General features: G+C 35.4%; 1 protein-coding gene across 1 annotated transcript; it reads right to left on the bottom strand.

Moving 5' to 3' along the window:
* Window positions 1-1,181: 1,181 nt before the first annotated feature.
* On the bottom strand, window positions 1,182-13,018 carry LOC122537584 (cilia- and flagella-associated protein 43-like). Its single transcript, XM_043670846.1, has 8 exons — window positions 12,457-13,018; window positions 10,684-11,434; window positions 8,637-9,276; window positions 6,843-7,665; window positions 5,799-6,082; window positions 4,593-5,018; window positions 2,903-3,767; window positions 1,182-1,726 (listed from the first exon to the last, which is right to left on the bottom strand). The coding sequence occupies exons 1-8, from the start codon at window positions 13,016-13,018 to the stop codon at window positions 1,182-1,184; spliced, it is 4,896 nt and encodes a 1,631-aa protein (XP_043526781.1).
* Window positions 13,019-14,585: the final 1,567 nt, after the last annotated feature.

Consider the following 14,585-nt stretch of genomic DNA (forward strand, 5'->3'; position numbering starts at 1 on the left):
TCATAATTTTCTGATTAACTTGGCTGAATACTTTAGTAACTTTTATTTTAAATGACTACTAAACTTATTAGCGAAAATTTATTTCCAATGACTATCAAATTTATTGCTTTTCAATGAGTGCCAGCCATTTTTTGTAGCCATTCTATATTAAATTTAATGATGTACTTTATATTATATATGTTTGTACAATATAATCGCGCTTATAACAAAATTTCATTTCGTATAATTTTAGCAGGCGAACGAAATTCAATTAATTGCAAATAATTTGTCATTTTATAATGGAGATAATACTGGATTTAATTGCAGTCGTTAAATAAATGCCATTCGAAACAGAAACGCGCCCGTTTAAATAAACTGTTGGCTCTCCCTGTCCATTCCCATTCATTCGACCGATCCGTTTGACCATTTGAATAAATTCAACCTCGCAAACCTCTCAAAATTCTAAATCACGCACTTCAAAAGCACTGTGCAATTATCGAAATTACTTGCTCTTCGATTTCTTTGCTAATTTCGTCGATCTCGTTTCCCGTATGAAACTTCAACGATTCATTCGTGGTCGTGATCAACGGGGAAAGAATCACCATTCATTTACAATCTACATTCGCCTGGTTTCTCGATTAGAAGAGAAGAAAAAGACATTCTTAAGGAATATTCTAAGAAATAAAATGAAATATACAAGACTGAAGAACTATATTACCAATCCAATTTCATAAGGCTTGAAAATTCCCAAAACTATTGTTTATATATACACAATATTATAATATTATATGTAAACAATATTATAATACTATATGTAAGCAATATTATAATATTATATGTAAACAATATTATAATATTATATGTAAACAATATTATAATATTATATGTAAACAATATTATAATATTATATATAAACAATATTATAAAATACTTATAAACAATAAATGAGTCTCTTAGAAACTCAGCTAACAGCGACTATATAAGAACACCTTCATTATAAAAACATATTGACAATAAAAAATCCGAAAGTATTTGCAATCTCGTCGTCTTTTTCTATTTTTCAGTCAATCGATCAAAGGTCGATCAACGACTGCGGTTTCTGAAACGTCACCAAAAGTGTTCCTCCGCTGAGAAAACAAAATGATCCGCTCCAAAATGAAAATACAAATAACGAATCGATTGAACAGAGGACACGTCGGGATTTAATCCTTCTTTCTTTCCCCGTCACTATCGTCGAGCATCCTGAAATGAAAGGTCGGGTATCGCCTGAGTCTAAGCAGTTCGTGCTCAGTTTGCAGCTCGATCAGCTCGGCGTAATTATCCTGCAGCTTCTTGATCAGTTCGGATCGGTGCATCACCATCCTCAGTTTCCTCTCCATGTGCTCCCGCTGCCTGGCCTCGCCGATAAGATCGCGCTTCTGCTCCATCTCGCACCTCGCCATGTTCATCTCCAAGATCTGCCGATCGAGCTGCTCGTTCTTGCTTCTGACGGCGGCGATCTCGTTCTCGATCGATCGAAGCCGTGCCTGGTGGTCCTCCAAGATCCTGCTGAACTGTCGTTTCACCGCATTGACGTCGTCCTCCAGTTGCTGCGGCGTCTTCTCATCTGGAAGACCTCTGGCCTTGCGTTTCAGGTACCGTTGCATTTCTTTCGTTACTGTTACCGATTCCGTGGACCGCAGGTCCTCCTCCAGATCTTGCAGTTTGTTCTTCTGACACTCGTGCTCCCATTGCTTCAGCAGAGTACCTGGAAAGTTGACGCGTCGTGCACGTGCGGGAAATGTGCAATTACACGAAGCACGATATCTATGGTGAATTGGCAAGAAAGTATCAAATTTTGATCAAATCGATTCGTATTCCTTTGTTTAGAGGAATTTAGCATAAATGCATTTTTTTAGATATGTTGGGAATTAGACGCAGGATTTACAAGAAAAAGAAAATTAAACTGAAGAAACTCGATTCTGTATTCAGGATTTCCAATATAAATTCAATATATTATTAACATGATTAGTTTAAATTATATTAAATACAAAATTAATAATATTTAATATAAATTTAATATAGATTTCTAATATAATTTTGATTTCAATCTTTTTAACGACTGTCAATCGCAAATTAAATATAAATCAGTTCCATTCAATTGAATAATTTTTCGTATTTTCGAAAACAACGGATATATTCAAGCGCGAATTTTTATTGGATCATCCTTTATATTAAGTATACAATAAGTCACATGTCCAACTGTTACGTGCAAAATTTGACATCTCGTCTTACGTTCCACTCTAAATTTATATGCTATGAATGGCAAATTCTGAATTATACTGCTTTTCCTGCCCATCAGAAAGAAAATTAATATACTTTGTTCTACTCTGCTTAATCTGTTTCTATTGAAAATGAAAAAAATTATGGCGAAAAATTTCACATTATTTACGGAGCTCTATTATCGTGTCATGTGATTGTTACAGAAGTGCAAGAAATATTAATTTTTTCTTTGACGTCGTGCCTTAATACTGTTTTATTCTATAACAAAAAAAAAAAAAACTATAAATACTACATAATAATAGAACTTGCTAAGCAATCTAAATTTTCCTTTATAATTTTTTCTACCTTCAACTGAAATAGAATCAAAGTCCGATACTGTTATTAAACTCCATGTGTACAAGTTCACATGTTCAAAAATTATTTCAGCAATTATTGAAAATTCAAAGGTGACAAATTAAAATTACACGCAGAAACGTAGATATAAAAATATCTCAAATAAAGGACTCCTAAGAGATTTGGTACTTTGTTGTATTTCGATTTCTTCAATCATTTTCATAAAAAAAAAAAAAAAAGCGAACTTGTATGAAAATCCGCCATCTACTTAAACTAGATAAACAATTATAAATCAAAAGCAGGAAAAACGAATGACGACAAGACTTACCTCTCTGAAAGCTCAATAAACGAGACAAAGCGTTCAGCTTGCACGCTCCAGCGGCCCTAATCAGCTCATTTACGCTCTCGACAGCTGTTTTCGAAACGAGTACCGCGTTCTGCGCGTCGTTCACCTCCCCCGCGAGCTGAATCTCCACTTGCCCCATCTTCAACACCAATTGCATTTCCACGTCCAGCTCCTCGATCCTCCTCGAGTCCCTCAGTTCGATCAAACTCCTTCTCATATCCTCCGCGTCTGTTTTACACTTTTCTATCCTCTGCTCGAATCCAAGGATCACGGCGTCCGCGTCCGCGATCTCTATTTGCTGCGCCTTGCTTCTCAACTCGAAATCGATCTTGACGCGTCGCAGACGAATCAAGTCGTCCCAGTGGGACGCGTCGATCGTCGCCGGGAGAACGGCTGGTCGAACGTCCAAGTGATTCAAGATCCTCAAGTAATCCTTGCACTCGGTTGACAGGTAGACGCACGGTAGGCGAGAGGTCACGTGGCTTGCCAACTCGTAGACATCAGAGGCCACGAGACTTCTCATGGTTATCTTCGGTCTACGATTGTACTGTTGCGCGAGCAGTTCGACTTGGAATTTGTTCAGCGACGCGAATTCAGACCTGAACTTCTTGGCTACCGCTTTCTCTTTCGCGACGAACGATCTGTGTTTGGCGGCCATTTCTTCGCGAAGCTCGCGAAAAGCGTCGAGATGGCTGTTGAGAACTTCCTGGTATTTCTCTTTTTCTAGGACTCGCTGTTTCAGTTTGTCCTCCTCCTGCAACGACTGCATTCGACGACGGATCAAGATCCAACCACGAATGTACCGCAGATGCAATTGATTTATGGCTGCCTCGACGTTGATTTTCAGCTGCAAATTATTACGCATTGTGCGATTAATAGGGCTTGGTGTAAGTCTCTCCATCTGTCTCTCATTTTTTTCACCTTAATTATTTCACCTTAATTAATTCATCCTTTAATGTCAAATTGATAGAGTGGCAAAAAAAAATTAATATCTACGATAAAAAAAATTTCTATTGGCAACAAATAGAACTAAATTTTCGTGTAAGGTTCACACGAATTATTTTTATATTAATATTATTTAATATTTATATTAATATTCTTTAGTTTGATCTAACATTATGATCATTCATTTTACGAATTATGTTCCAAAATTATAAATGCCTATATGCGTTATTTGCAATTCTGGCGGTATGCTTTGTTATCAAGAATGTCAGAAATATACATTATACATAATAACATTTTTTGTGAAATAAGAATTAAAAACAGTTTGTACTATACAAATGTCTTTTTACTGTTAAAATTGTTAATCGACAGAATACTTTCATCATTATATTACATTATAATATTTATTTCAATACAATATATATTTTATTGTAATATAATTATAATAATAAAATTTATTTAATACAACATATTTTATATATATTGTATTAAAATTGTATTAAAATTTATTTTAATACAATATATATTTTATTGTAATATAATTATAATAATAAAATTTATTATATTAATTAATTACATTAATAATATTATATTTTATTGCGATATAATTAAAATTTTAATTCAATGAGAAATTTCAATTTTCCTTCAATCCTAATTCCTTCAATCAATTCATTCCCTTTCTCTCGCACAAAATTATCCCCCTTTTCCTTTAACTAATGGAGAAACTTACGTGAAACAGGTCGTTTAGTCTGTCGTTAAATTTGTCAATCCCTTCTTTCAAAAGCTCCATGACTCTCCCATACTCCGCCTCCAGCATCCTCTTGTACCGTTCCCGTTCTTCCATAAGGAATTGCACGTCGTTCTCGTACTGTTTCACCGCCGATATATCCTCGGATGTATAGTCTTCCGGTTTCTTCTCGAGCATGCAAGCCGGTTTAGGGACGTCTATCTTGATGGTGTCCTCCCATCGGACCTCCAGCACGCCGTCCATCATCGCCATTAGGGCGCGTTCGCGAAAGTCGTCAGCAAGCAACAATTGTCTGATTCGTTCTTCCTCCGCCGCTTGCTTGTCCAACAGTTCCTGCTGCGACTGGGAAATGTACCGTTTCGCCTTCACCTCGTGATCCAGCACCTTGATAATGCTCTCCGGTCTTTCCTACACGCGAAAGAGGAAACTGAATGGGTCGCGCGAACTCGCGGATGAAGATGGCGCCTCTGGGACAGTACGATCCAACATTTAAGAAAGTTTCCAGATTCGAGAATTTGAATTTTCGTACTTTATCTTGTTTGGAAATTTAGATAAGGAGAGGTATAAAATCAAGGAAATTGAACAAGTGGAATCATTTGAAGAATGTTTGATTCACGTGTACCTCGAAGATTTGATGCGAATTTTGTTTTTGAGAATATATAATAAGCAGATGTGTTAATTGTGTTATTTAATATTTGATTAATCGTGATGTGTGATTAATCGTAACTTTGGAATGATAACGTAGAACATCCAAATCTAAAGAAATTATTTAAAAAGAAAAATATCTTGTCACACCATCGTGTCAACTGATTAAGAAAGAATTCGAATATTAATGTTCTTAAACAAGAATCTGAATTGACATTAAACGATGTGTGATGTAATTAATAATAACGAATGAAAATTTTTATAACTTATAAACGCAGTGTCTCTAACTTTGAAAAATACAAAATTTAAATATTTTTATAAAATTTCTCAATTGTATAATTCATGATCATTGTCCGGTTCTAACTTTGAAGATGCAAAATTTGAAAATCTTTGCGAGAATCTCTTAACTGTACAATGTATTTATAAAAATGGTACCACTCTAATTTTGAAAATGTGAGATACAAAGACCGTTGCAAAAGTCTTGAGTCAACTTTTTCTTGAATTACTTTACAAAAAAAGTGTACGATTGAACTAAATATTAACCTGCCAGTGCCATTGGGGATCAACAGGAATGTGAGGTACGTGTCGATGAAACATGGTCCTCAATTCAGAGTCGATATAACGTATCCTGTCAATCCTTTCGCGTATCACCTTCATCTCCCTTTCCTTCGTTGCATACACTTCGTTGAACGCTTGATTGAAGAAAGCACGAAGCCTCTTGCAGTCGTGTAGCAGCAAATGATTGTTTATCATCGTCTGGCCGAATCCGTAGTATCCAATTTGAGCGTAGTAAGGTGACTCCTCGATGTATCGATGCGCGGTGGTACCTTCGAATAAGAATTTAAAAAAAAAAAAATAAAAATAATCTACACGCGCGATGAAATAAATTTTTTTTAAACAAGATGTACAACGTACAGTATGTGAAATTTAGATCATTCTACGCTGAGATGAAAGGCCATGGAAAATGAATTTATCTTTCATTAGAAGAAAAACACGTTGAAATATCTATATTTATATTACATTGGCCACTCGCGCTGGCAACTGGATTGCGGACCATAACGAGTGACCAAACCGTACACAATAATTCGTCGCTTTCTTTTTGAACTCGTCGGTACGATATCACTGNGATTACTAGAAATTACTATAATATACTATAATATACTATAATATACTATAATATACTATAATTACTATAATATACTATAATATATTAACAAATTTAAAATTATTTATCGGTGCCTAAGTTATATTTAAATATATTTAATTTAGTTTTAAATATATTTTTAATAATTTAAAACTAAGAAAATTAAAAATTATTCCAAGGTATTGAACTCGTCGGGATGATATCACTGGACAGAAATTGTTCATAAGTAATAAATTTATTATTTATTTTGCCTCGGTTATACTCAAATATATTCAAAACCTAGAAAATATTGCAATTTTAGGACGAAAAATTGTCGACGTGCGTGACAAACGTCGTTCCAACGCAAGAGGTCAACTATATAACTAGACAACTTTTTTGAAAAGGTGAAACTTCATCAGATCTAATCGACACCATTGTCTTCATTAAGAAACAAAGTATCTTGCCTCCCATCGCTTTTCGTTCTTCCAGATCTGCCTCGACAATAGCCATCTTCTCTTGCTCCAGTTCTTGCTGATCGTCGTCGTCGACCAACAAATCCAACCTTCTCTCGAGCTCGCGAGGCAACCTCTGCTTCTTGTTCAGCTCGACTTGCAGCTCCTCCGCGGTAAAAATTCTCCAAGGTGCGAACTCGCCGTTCTCCAGGCTACTGTACGCGGTCTTCTTGCAAAATTTCGCCCACTGCAAGTGGTGTTTCTCGTCCGGTTCTTCGGCGAACTCGGGATAATTGGTGACCAGCATGGTGCCCAAGATGGCGTACAGACATTTGCCCACGATCGCCTGTGGGTTCCAGAAAGCCTCGCGAATCCATCTAGACACCCTTTGCATCTCGGCGATATTGTGCTCGAGTTCTAAGTGAAGATCCTCGCAAATGTCGCGGCCCGCTTTCAACTTCTGATCACGGCCCGCGAGATCCAGATCGAAAAACGAGACGGGCAGCTTCTCGATTTCAGGGCTGGCTTCGTTCGCGTCCAGTAACTTCCTCACTTTGCCTTGCAACGCCTCGAACTCTCTTAGAATCGTCGTTCTTTCCTCTCTAGATTTTTCTTCCTCCTCCCGAAGCTGTATCTCCTCCCTCCAATCTGACCAGGTTTTGTCTCCCTGTCGAGGATCGGGGAATTTGTACTTTCGACGCGTCAGCAGCTCGTAAACGGCAGGATCGAGACTCGCGTAGTCCGATTGGATCTTTTTCCTCATCTTTTCGTAAACTCCCTGCTGAGCTTTGTAGAGTACTTCCTCGGAGGAAGTTGCTTTCGATTGCGGGAACTCCTGTGCTGGAGAAAGAAAGAATAATTGTAAAGAGAGATCAAGATTGAACTTGTTATCTATTTAAGGGATCAGGTCACTTCGAGCGTACGGAATTTTATTTTTTTCCTAGAAAAGAATTATTAATTAAAGGAAAATTTGGAATAGGGACTTTTTCTGTATTATATTCTTCTTTTCTTTTTTTTTTTTTTTTTTTTTTTNTTTTTTACAGAATAGCTAGATTAGAATTGTTTCAAAGCAGCATTTTTTTGAGATAAAGAAAACACTCAAAGACTTTTAATTTTTGTATAACGTTTACCGGGGAAGTAGAATTTTTAAAAGGTACTGATTTTTTTGTAGGGAATTATACGCTTTTGAATGAAAAATTTCATTTTTTTCACGAAACGAAAGTTCTTTATAAAAATATCTGCAGCAAAAAAGATTTGAAATATTTTCTTGTAAAGATTCTAAATTCTTTCCGAATATGTAGAAACTTTAATTTTAATTTGGAAATGATTCTGCAACAAGTCAATTTCAGACGGATTATTTTACAGGAAAATAAAACAATAAATGTTATATAAATATTTGTATAAGACTACAAGTCTGCTTTTAATTTCATTTCTTTTAAGATAATAAATATTATATTATATTATATATTGATCTTGCACATTCGTAGTAACTTAATCCCTTAAGAAGGCAACAAACACTATATTCAAAAAAAAAAAAAAAAAACAATGACAAAACTGAAATTTAATTCGCCTGCATTAAATTCAAATAATCGATAGCAAACTCAAAAGAAAAAAGGACTGACAGATAGAAAATCCACTTCCTTCTTGTACGATGATTTTTTAAAACTTCTGTTATATTTTTTCACATAGTAAGTACATACTACACAAGTATATATGTACACACGACATTTTGTGGAAATAAATACAAAAGATCGAAATAATATGCCTGCCACTTACAGTTAAAAACTGAAAAAGCGAAAGAAATACCTTTCTCTCCGAAACGATAGACTTGATGGCGATCAACGAGCCATTGTAGCCCAGGCAAACGATCAAGTCCCCCTGTCTGTTCGCCATCGCTTTAATCGTGCCCAGGTCGGACCTGTGGTGCGCAATGACGTGCGCCGCCACTCTTCGTACAGTTCTATCTCTAATTAAGACGAATCCATCGAGAGCGGTGGTACTGATCCACGATCGATCGACGAACAAATTAGCCAGCTTCACCTGATGACCCGTCGCTAAACCGTCTTCCAGAACCACGTGCCTGAAGTCCACTACCTTCTGCAGCCGGAGTTGACGCGTCGAGTAAGGAGATCCCACGAGCAGCATCGGGTTCCCAGGCACTTGATACAGGGCACGATACACGCCCGGAAGTTTCAGCATGTGCATGGAATCGGTGACCAAGTTCTGTTCCGGTGACGCTTCGTACAAGAGCAGGATCTGTCCGACGTTGTGCTGTTTCACCGTCTCGTAGAGGACGAGGATTCTTAGCTTTCTGTAACCTTCGTAGACCAGAAGATCGATGATCCTGCGATGCACTCTGATCAACGTTCGCGCGGTGTACATCTTCCCGGGTTCGAGACTCACGCAGTAACAGTCACCGGTTTTCCTCTCGGCTGCGATCAAGAATCTATAGGGAGATAGTTTTGAGGACTAGGAAGTTGGTTGGTTGACGTCAACACGTCGACTGTCACCCTTTACATATAACCAAAATATTATTGTATAATAATAATAATAAAAAAAAGATAACCCTCATAGTTAAGGCAAATTAACGATTGTTTACTGTTTATGTAGCAACAAGTGCAACGTAGCAAATTTTTATCTTAAGATTACGCTTGCTCCAGGGCTGGAGCCTTTAATCTGAGAACACTTCAAACCGATAAGTTTTTATTCGTTATGCCTTTGTAAATATGTAAATACTGTATATACTGGCACAAAATAAACGTCTGTTAATAAAAAAAAAAAAAACGTCGACTGTTATGCTGGATTTACAGAATGTTCTCGGGGAGTCGTAAAGGAATTTTTAATGACAAAATAATAAGAAATGTGCCCTCGTACATGGTGCACTTAACTGTTTGTTTTAAATATTTGTAGAAGTATATAAGAATATAATGTGTATGCACAGTGCTATGACATAAAATGTGGAAGCATTCGTTTCATCGAATATAATTGCCCGAAAAGGATGCGAAAGAAGGAAATATGAAAGAAGGAAGAGTCAGTATAAAGTCGAGTGAAAATTTTGCAAAATACGTTATCAAAAAGTGTCGCGATTGCCTCGTTTATGCTTAAGAAATTTAACACTGTACGCAATAATATATAATATAAAATTTTAAAATATATAAAATATATAATATATAATGTTAAAATCTTTAATTGTTTCGTAATAGTTAGCTATGATGTTCAAAAATTTTTAGCTGACGATATTCACTTTATTTTAATTATTTGAAACGTCGAGAAAAAAATCTCGATCATAGCTGATCATTATGACGGTCAATGTGTTAAAACAGAATAACTTAAAAATATTACAAAATATTATAACAATGATATATTATAAAAATAATAATTTAGGGAATTATTGACAATAAATGTAATTTTTTTTATAATATATATACATTATATTAATATTATAGTATATTATATATTATACTATAATATTGTATATACATAATATTTATTTAATTTATTTAGTTATGTAGTTTAACAATAATAAATAAATAGAAAATTAATTTCGTAAATTAATAATTAATAAATTTTTTACGTAACATAAATCCTTTTGTCGTCCGTATAAAATCATAAATTTCTTTGAACAACATTATTGGACAACGAAGGGGTTAAAAAAATTGGATGTTTTAGTGCTGAATTCACTAAATGATAAAAATAACAAGTAAATAATCAAGTAAATAATAAATTAATTGCGAATGAATTCTGTCGTTGTTGCGAAACGTCGTGAATCCTCCAAGAGTTAAATATCGAAGATATTTCCATTAAAGAAAAAAAAAAGAAAAGAAAAAGATTGATTTTCAAAGGGATATACTACCTTCCAGTATTTGAAAACTTGATCAAATCAATAGGCGTTCTTTGCAACCTGACACGAGCTGCGATCCCAGGCTCGGTCGGTTCAGTGAACGTGACGAATATCACTTCGCCTTTCTCCGTTCCGAGAACGACCAACGGGAAGTCCGGGTGCGAGACTTGACAAACAATTTCACCGTCCGTTTCCAGATCGACGGAAGCTATCGGTGTCCCTTCGTAACACTCGACGACGATCAACTCTTTCCTCGTGTCGCAACTAACAACGAGATGATGGCACCACGGATAAACGAAGTCCGCGTAGCGACACGTGGCGCCGTAGTCGATGTACCGATGAGCTCGAGGAGTTTCGTCCTTCTCGGTGAAGCCGATCTGCATTAAATGCCCCTCGAGCGTGTAGTAGAAGAATCGATGATCGTCGGACGGATGAACGGCCAGAATGTACGGTTTCGTCTCCAACTTCACGTACCAATCCATTCGCCACGAGCTCGTTCTCTGGCTCCTCGAGAAGAAACGAATTTGACAGAACGTCGTACGTAAGACGATACCATCACGGAACCAAGCGGCCATTGGCAGTTCCACGTCCGTGCAGACGCCGCAACGCGTGGACAGCACGATGCGATTGACGCTGCTGCCGTCGAAATTGCTGAGAAATATGTGGCCGTCGACGTCTGTGATGGCTAGCAACGGCTCCGTGGATGTTGGATTCCAGTCTATCCACAAAATCGGCCGATCTTTCGGAAGCTTTATCTCGTAATCTAGGGTGTCCATAAAGTGTCTCTTTGCAATTTCAAAAATTCATTGCAAAGGCAAATGAATAGTGAATAGTGAAAAGAGTATAACGATGAAAAAGTATCGGTAATATAAATTGTTAACTTTGTAAGAAAGAATACTTGGTAAAGACTTTACTTGAACAGAGTTATAAGATATTTTCAAATTTGTATAATAGAAAAGAAAATTATAAAAATTCAAACAATCTTGAAATATTAAAATATTATGAATATTTTATCATATCGTTTCATTATATTAAATATTATTAAAATATAAAATATAAAATATTAAAATAAAAATAAGTAAAATATTAAATTATTTAAATATTATTTAAATATTAAATTATTTAATATTTTATTTATTTTTATTTTAATATTTTTTTAATTTTAATATTTTATATTTTATATTTTAATAATATTTAATATAATGAAATGATATAATAAAATATTAAAAATTATAATTATTAATTCTTCAGGTCTGTCTACTTTTTTAATTATTACCATTCAAATTGTGATGATTTATATATGTAAAATATTTTGGTACATATTAGAGATCGTTAGCGTTTATTTCAAACTTCGTATCCTCCATTTATTTACACAACAAGAAATATAAATTGATGTGAAGCTTTATTCAAATTAAAATCTCCACTCAATTTAAATTTACTCAAATTCAGATCATTGTGGATCAAAGATGATATTTACTTGCAAACTTTGTACCTACTGTAGAATTCTCTTATTTGAAAAGAGAAACGAATTATATGATATTCTAAAGGAAAGTAGCATTAGCAAATAGAACGCATCATCAAAGATGGAATAACATCTATATTCCTCGTTCGTTTAGAAAATTGATTCACTAGTGTGACCATCTATACAAACTATACAAATACGTGTTAATTTATTCAATTTCACTACGAATTCGTAGCTTTGCCAAATGTTGCGCTCTCTCCGCTTCCATATCGAAAGGACGAAACAATAATTCAAGCAATAATTCAACAAAGAAGAAGCGTTACCTTTCACAATGGCAACTTTCCCAACGACGTCCAATTCCCACGTGTACAATCGTCCGCAGGTCTTCCCGAGCTGGCCGACGACAGTGGGCCCGACGCGAGTGATCCTTAATATCTGTCCAACCTCGTCGCGTATAAAAGTATTCACGCTGATTATCTTCTCGCCGGTCCTCCAATTCCAGACGGTCATCACGAACATGGGATACGACCCGACGGAGACCAAGTGATCACCCGGTGTAAACGCGGTGGCCAAGTATCCGGAAGCGCATCCGCCGGCGCACTCGGCGATTTTCGTCATCGTCGGGTAAGAGAAAACGAGGATCCTCGGTTGAATGACCTTCTCCGCGAAGGCGAACACGGCGAGCGACTTGTGAGCGGAGAGACATCGGGCACCATCTCCGGTGTGGTGGTTCCAGCACCAATGAAATCGATAGTCACCGTGATCGATGCCGAAGAACACGATGAAGACACCGGAACACCAAGCTAGAACGTCCTTCGTTATCCAGACGATATCTTCCAACTTGCTGCACCGTGTCCAGGCGGGTCTCCAGTTGTCATGATTCATCTTCTAACTTAAAAGTCGGATAACCGTAAAAAATCTGTCTACCGTCGTGAATTTGGTAAACGCTGATTTTTCGGAAACAGTTGAAACAATTGGACGAGGTAGGACGCCAGGTTCGGTTTAAGGTCGATTCACAACGAGGAATTCGTCTCCGCGAGTCGAAAAGAGAACCTATTTTTGACGAGTATTAAAGTATCGAGTATACATAGACTTTTAGAACAAAATCATATTGTATTTATATTGTTCGGCATTTTATGAAAATTAAGTAAATAAAGTCTCTTTGTTGCAGCGTATTTATATATATATATATATATATTTAATAATTATATTTATAATATCTATATTTATAAATATATATATTTAATAATTATATTTATAATATCTATATTTATAAATATATATATTTAATAATTATATTTATAATATCTATATTTATAAATATATATATTTAATAATTATATTTATAATATCTATATTTATAAATATATATATTTAATAATTATATTTATAATATCTATATTTATAAATATATATATGTGTCATATAAATATATATTTAATAATTATATTTATAATATTTATATTTATAAATATATATATATGTCATATGAATATATATATATATTTAATATTTATATTTATAAATATATATATATATATATATATATATATATATATATATATGTGTCATATAAATAGATTTGCAGCTTAAGCTGTGCGTTAAGTGCTATTCTTCTGTTGATAGAAATTTATTCACACGCCTGTGGAAATTTCTTGCAACTCGGTAAAAAAAAAAAGAGAAAGAGAAAGATAGCTAAAATACGGAGAAAGTGGAGAGAAAAACGGCGACGAAAGAGCAAATAGGTGGCGCAGATTCTTCGCCAGAAGCCAACGGAGCCGGCCTCGGAAGAAGAGTTTGGCAGGTTTAAGACAAAAGGTGATTAGGATACGCGCAGTCGATGGTGGTTTATAAAGACCCCCATAGCGTGGCGTGATGAGGTCAAGCAGCAGGGAGTCATCCGTATACCGAGGGCCGATCAAAAACTTATCCTTGCCACGTGATATACTGCCCGTGAATACCTGCCAGCCTCTTTCTCCCCCTTTTTCCTCCCTCTGTTCGATGACCTGATCCCCTGACTGTCTACCAAACCAACTCACTTCAGGCATCGATGATGGACGCAACACGCTTTCGTTTCCAATCGATCGACTTGCAAAATTTCACCTTTCCAAGTTCTCACATTTTCATAGATATTTGAATGTTCGTTGTTTTGACTCATTGATCATCAATTTACTTTCTCATTCTGACGCTCGCGTGCGAAGAACTTGGGCATAAATTTCATACGTAAGTTAAGTTAAATGTAAAGATTAAATAATAAGTTTTATTATCACGAGGAATAAATACAGGGACAATGCGAGAGAAAAGTATTAGGGAAAGTGTGAAAGAGATTATGTTATTGAATAAATTAATATTTAAATTTCTTTTAATTAGATTAATTAATTTCGCTTTAAGAATAATATACAATTTCCTTCCGTTTAATTTTATTCATCAATATATTATTGAATAAGGAGCA

Source organism: Frieseomelitta varia, unplaced genomic scaffold (assembly GCF_011392965.1).
Source record: "Frieseomelitta varia isolate USP_RPSP 00005682 unplaced genomic scaffold, Fvar_1.2 scaffold_919, whole genome shotgun sequence".
NCBI lineage: Eukaryota > Metazoa > Arthropoda > Insecta > Hymenoptera > Apidae > Frieseomelitta > Frieseomelitta varia.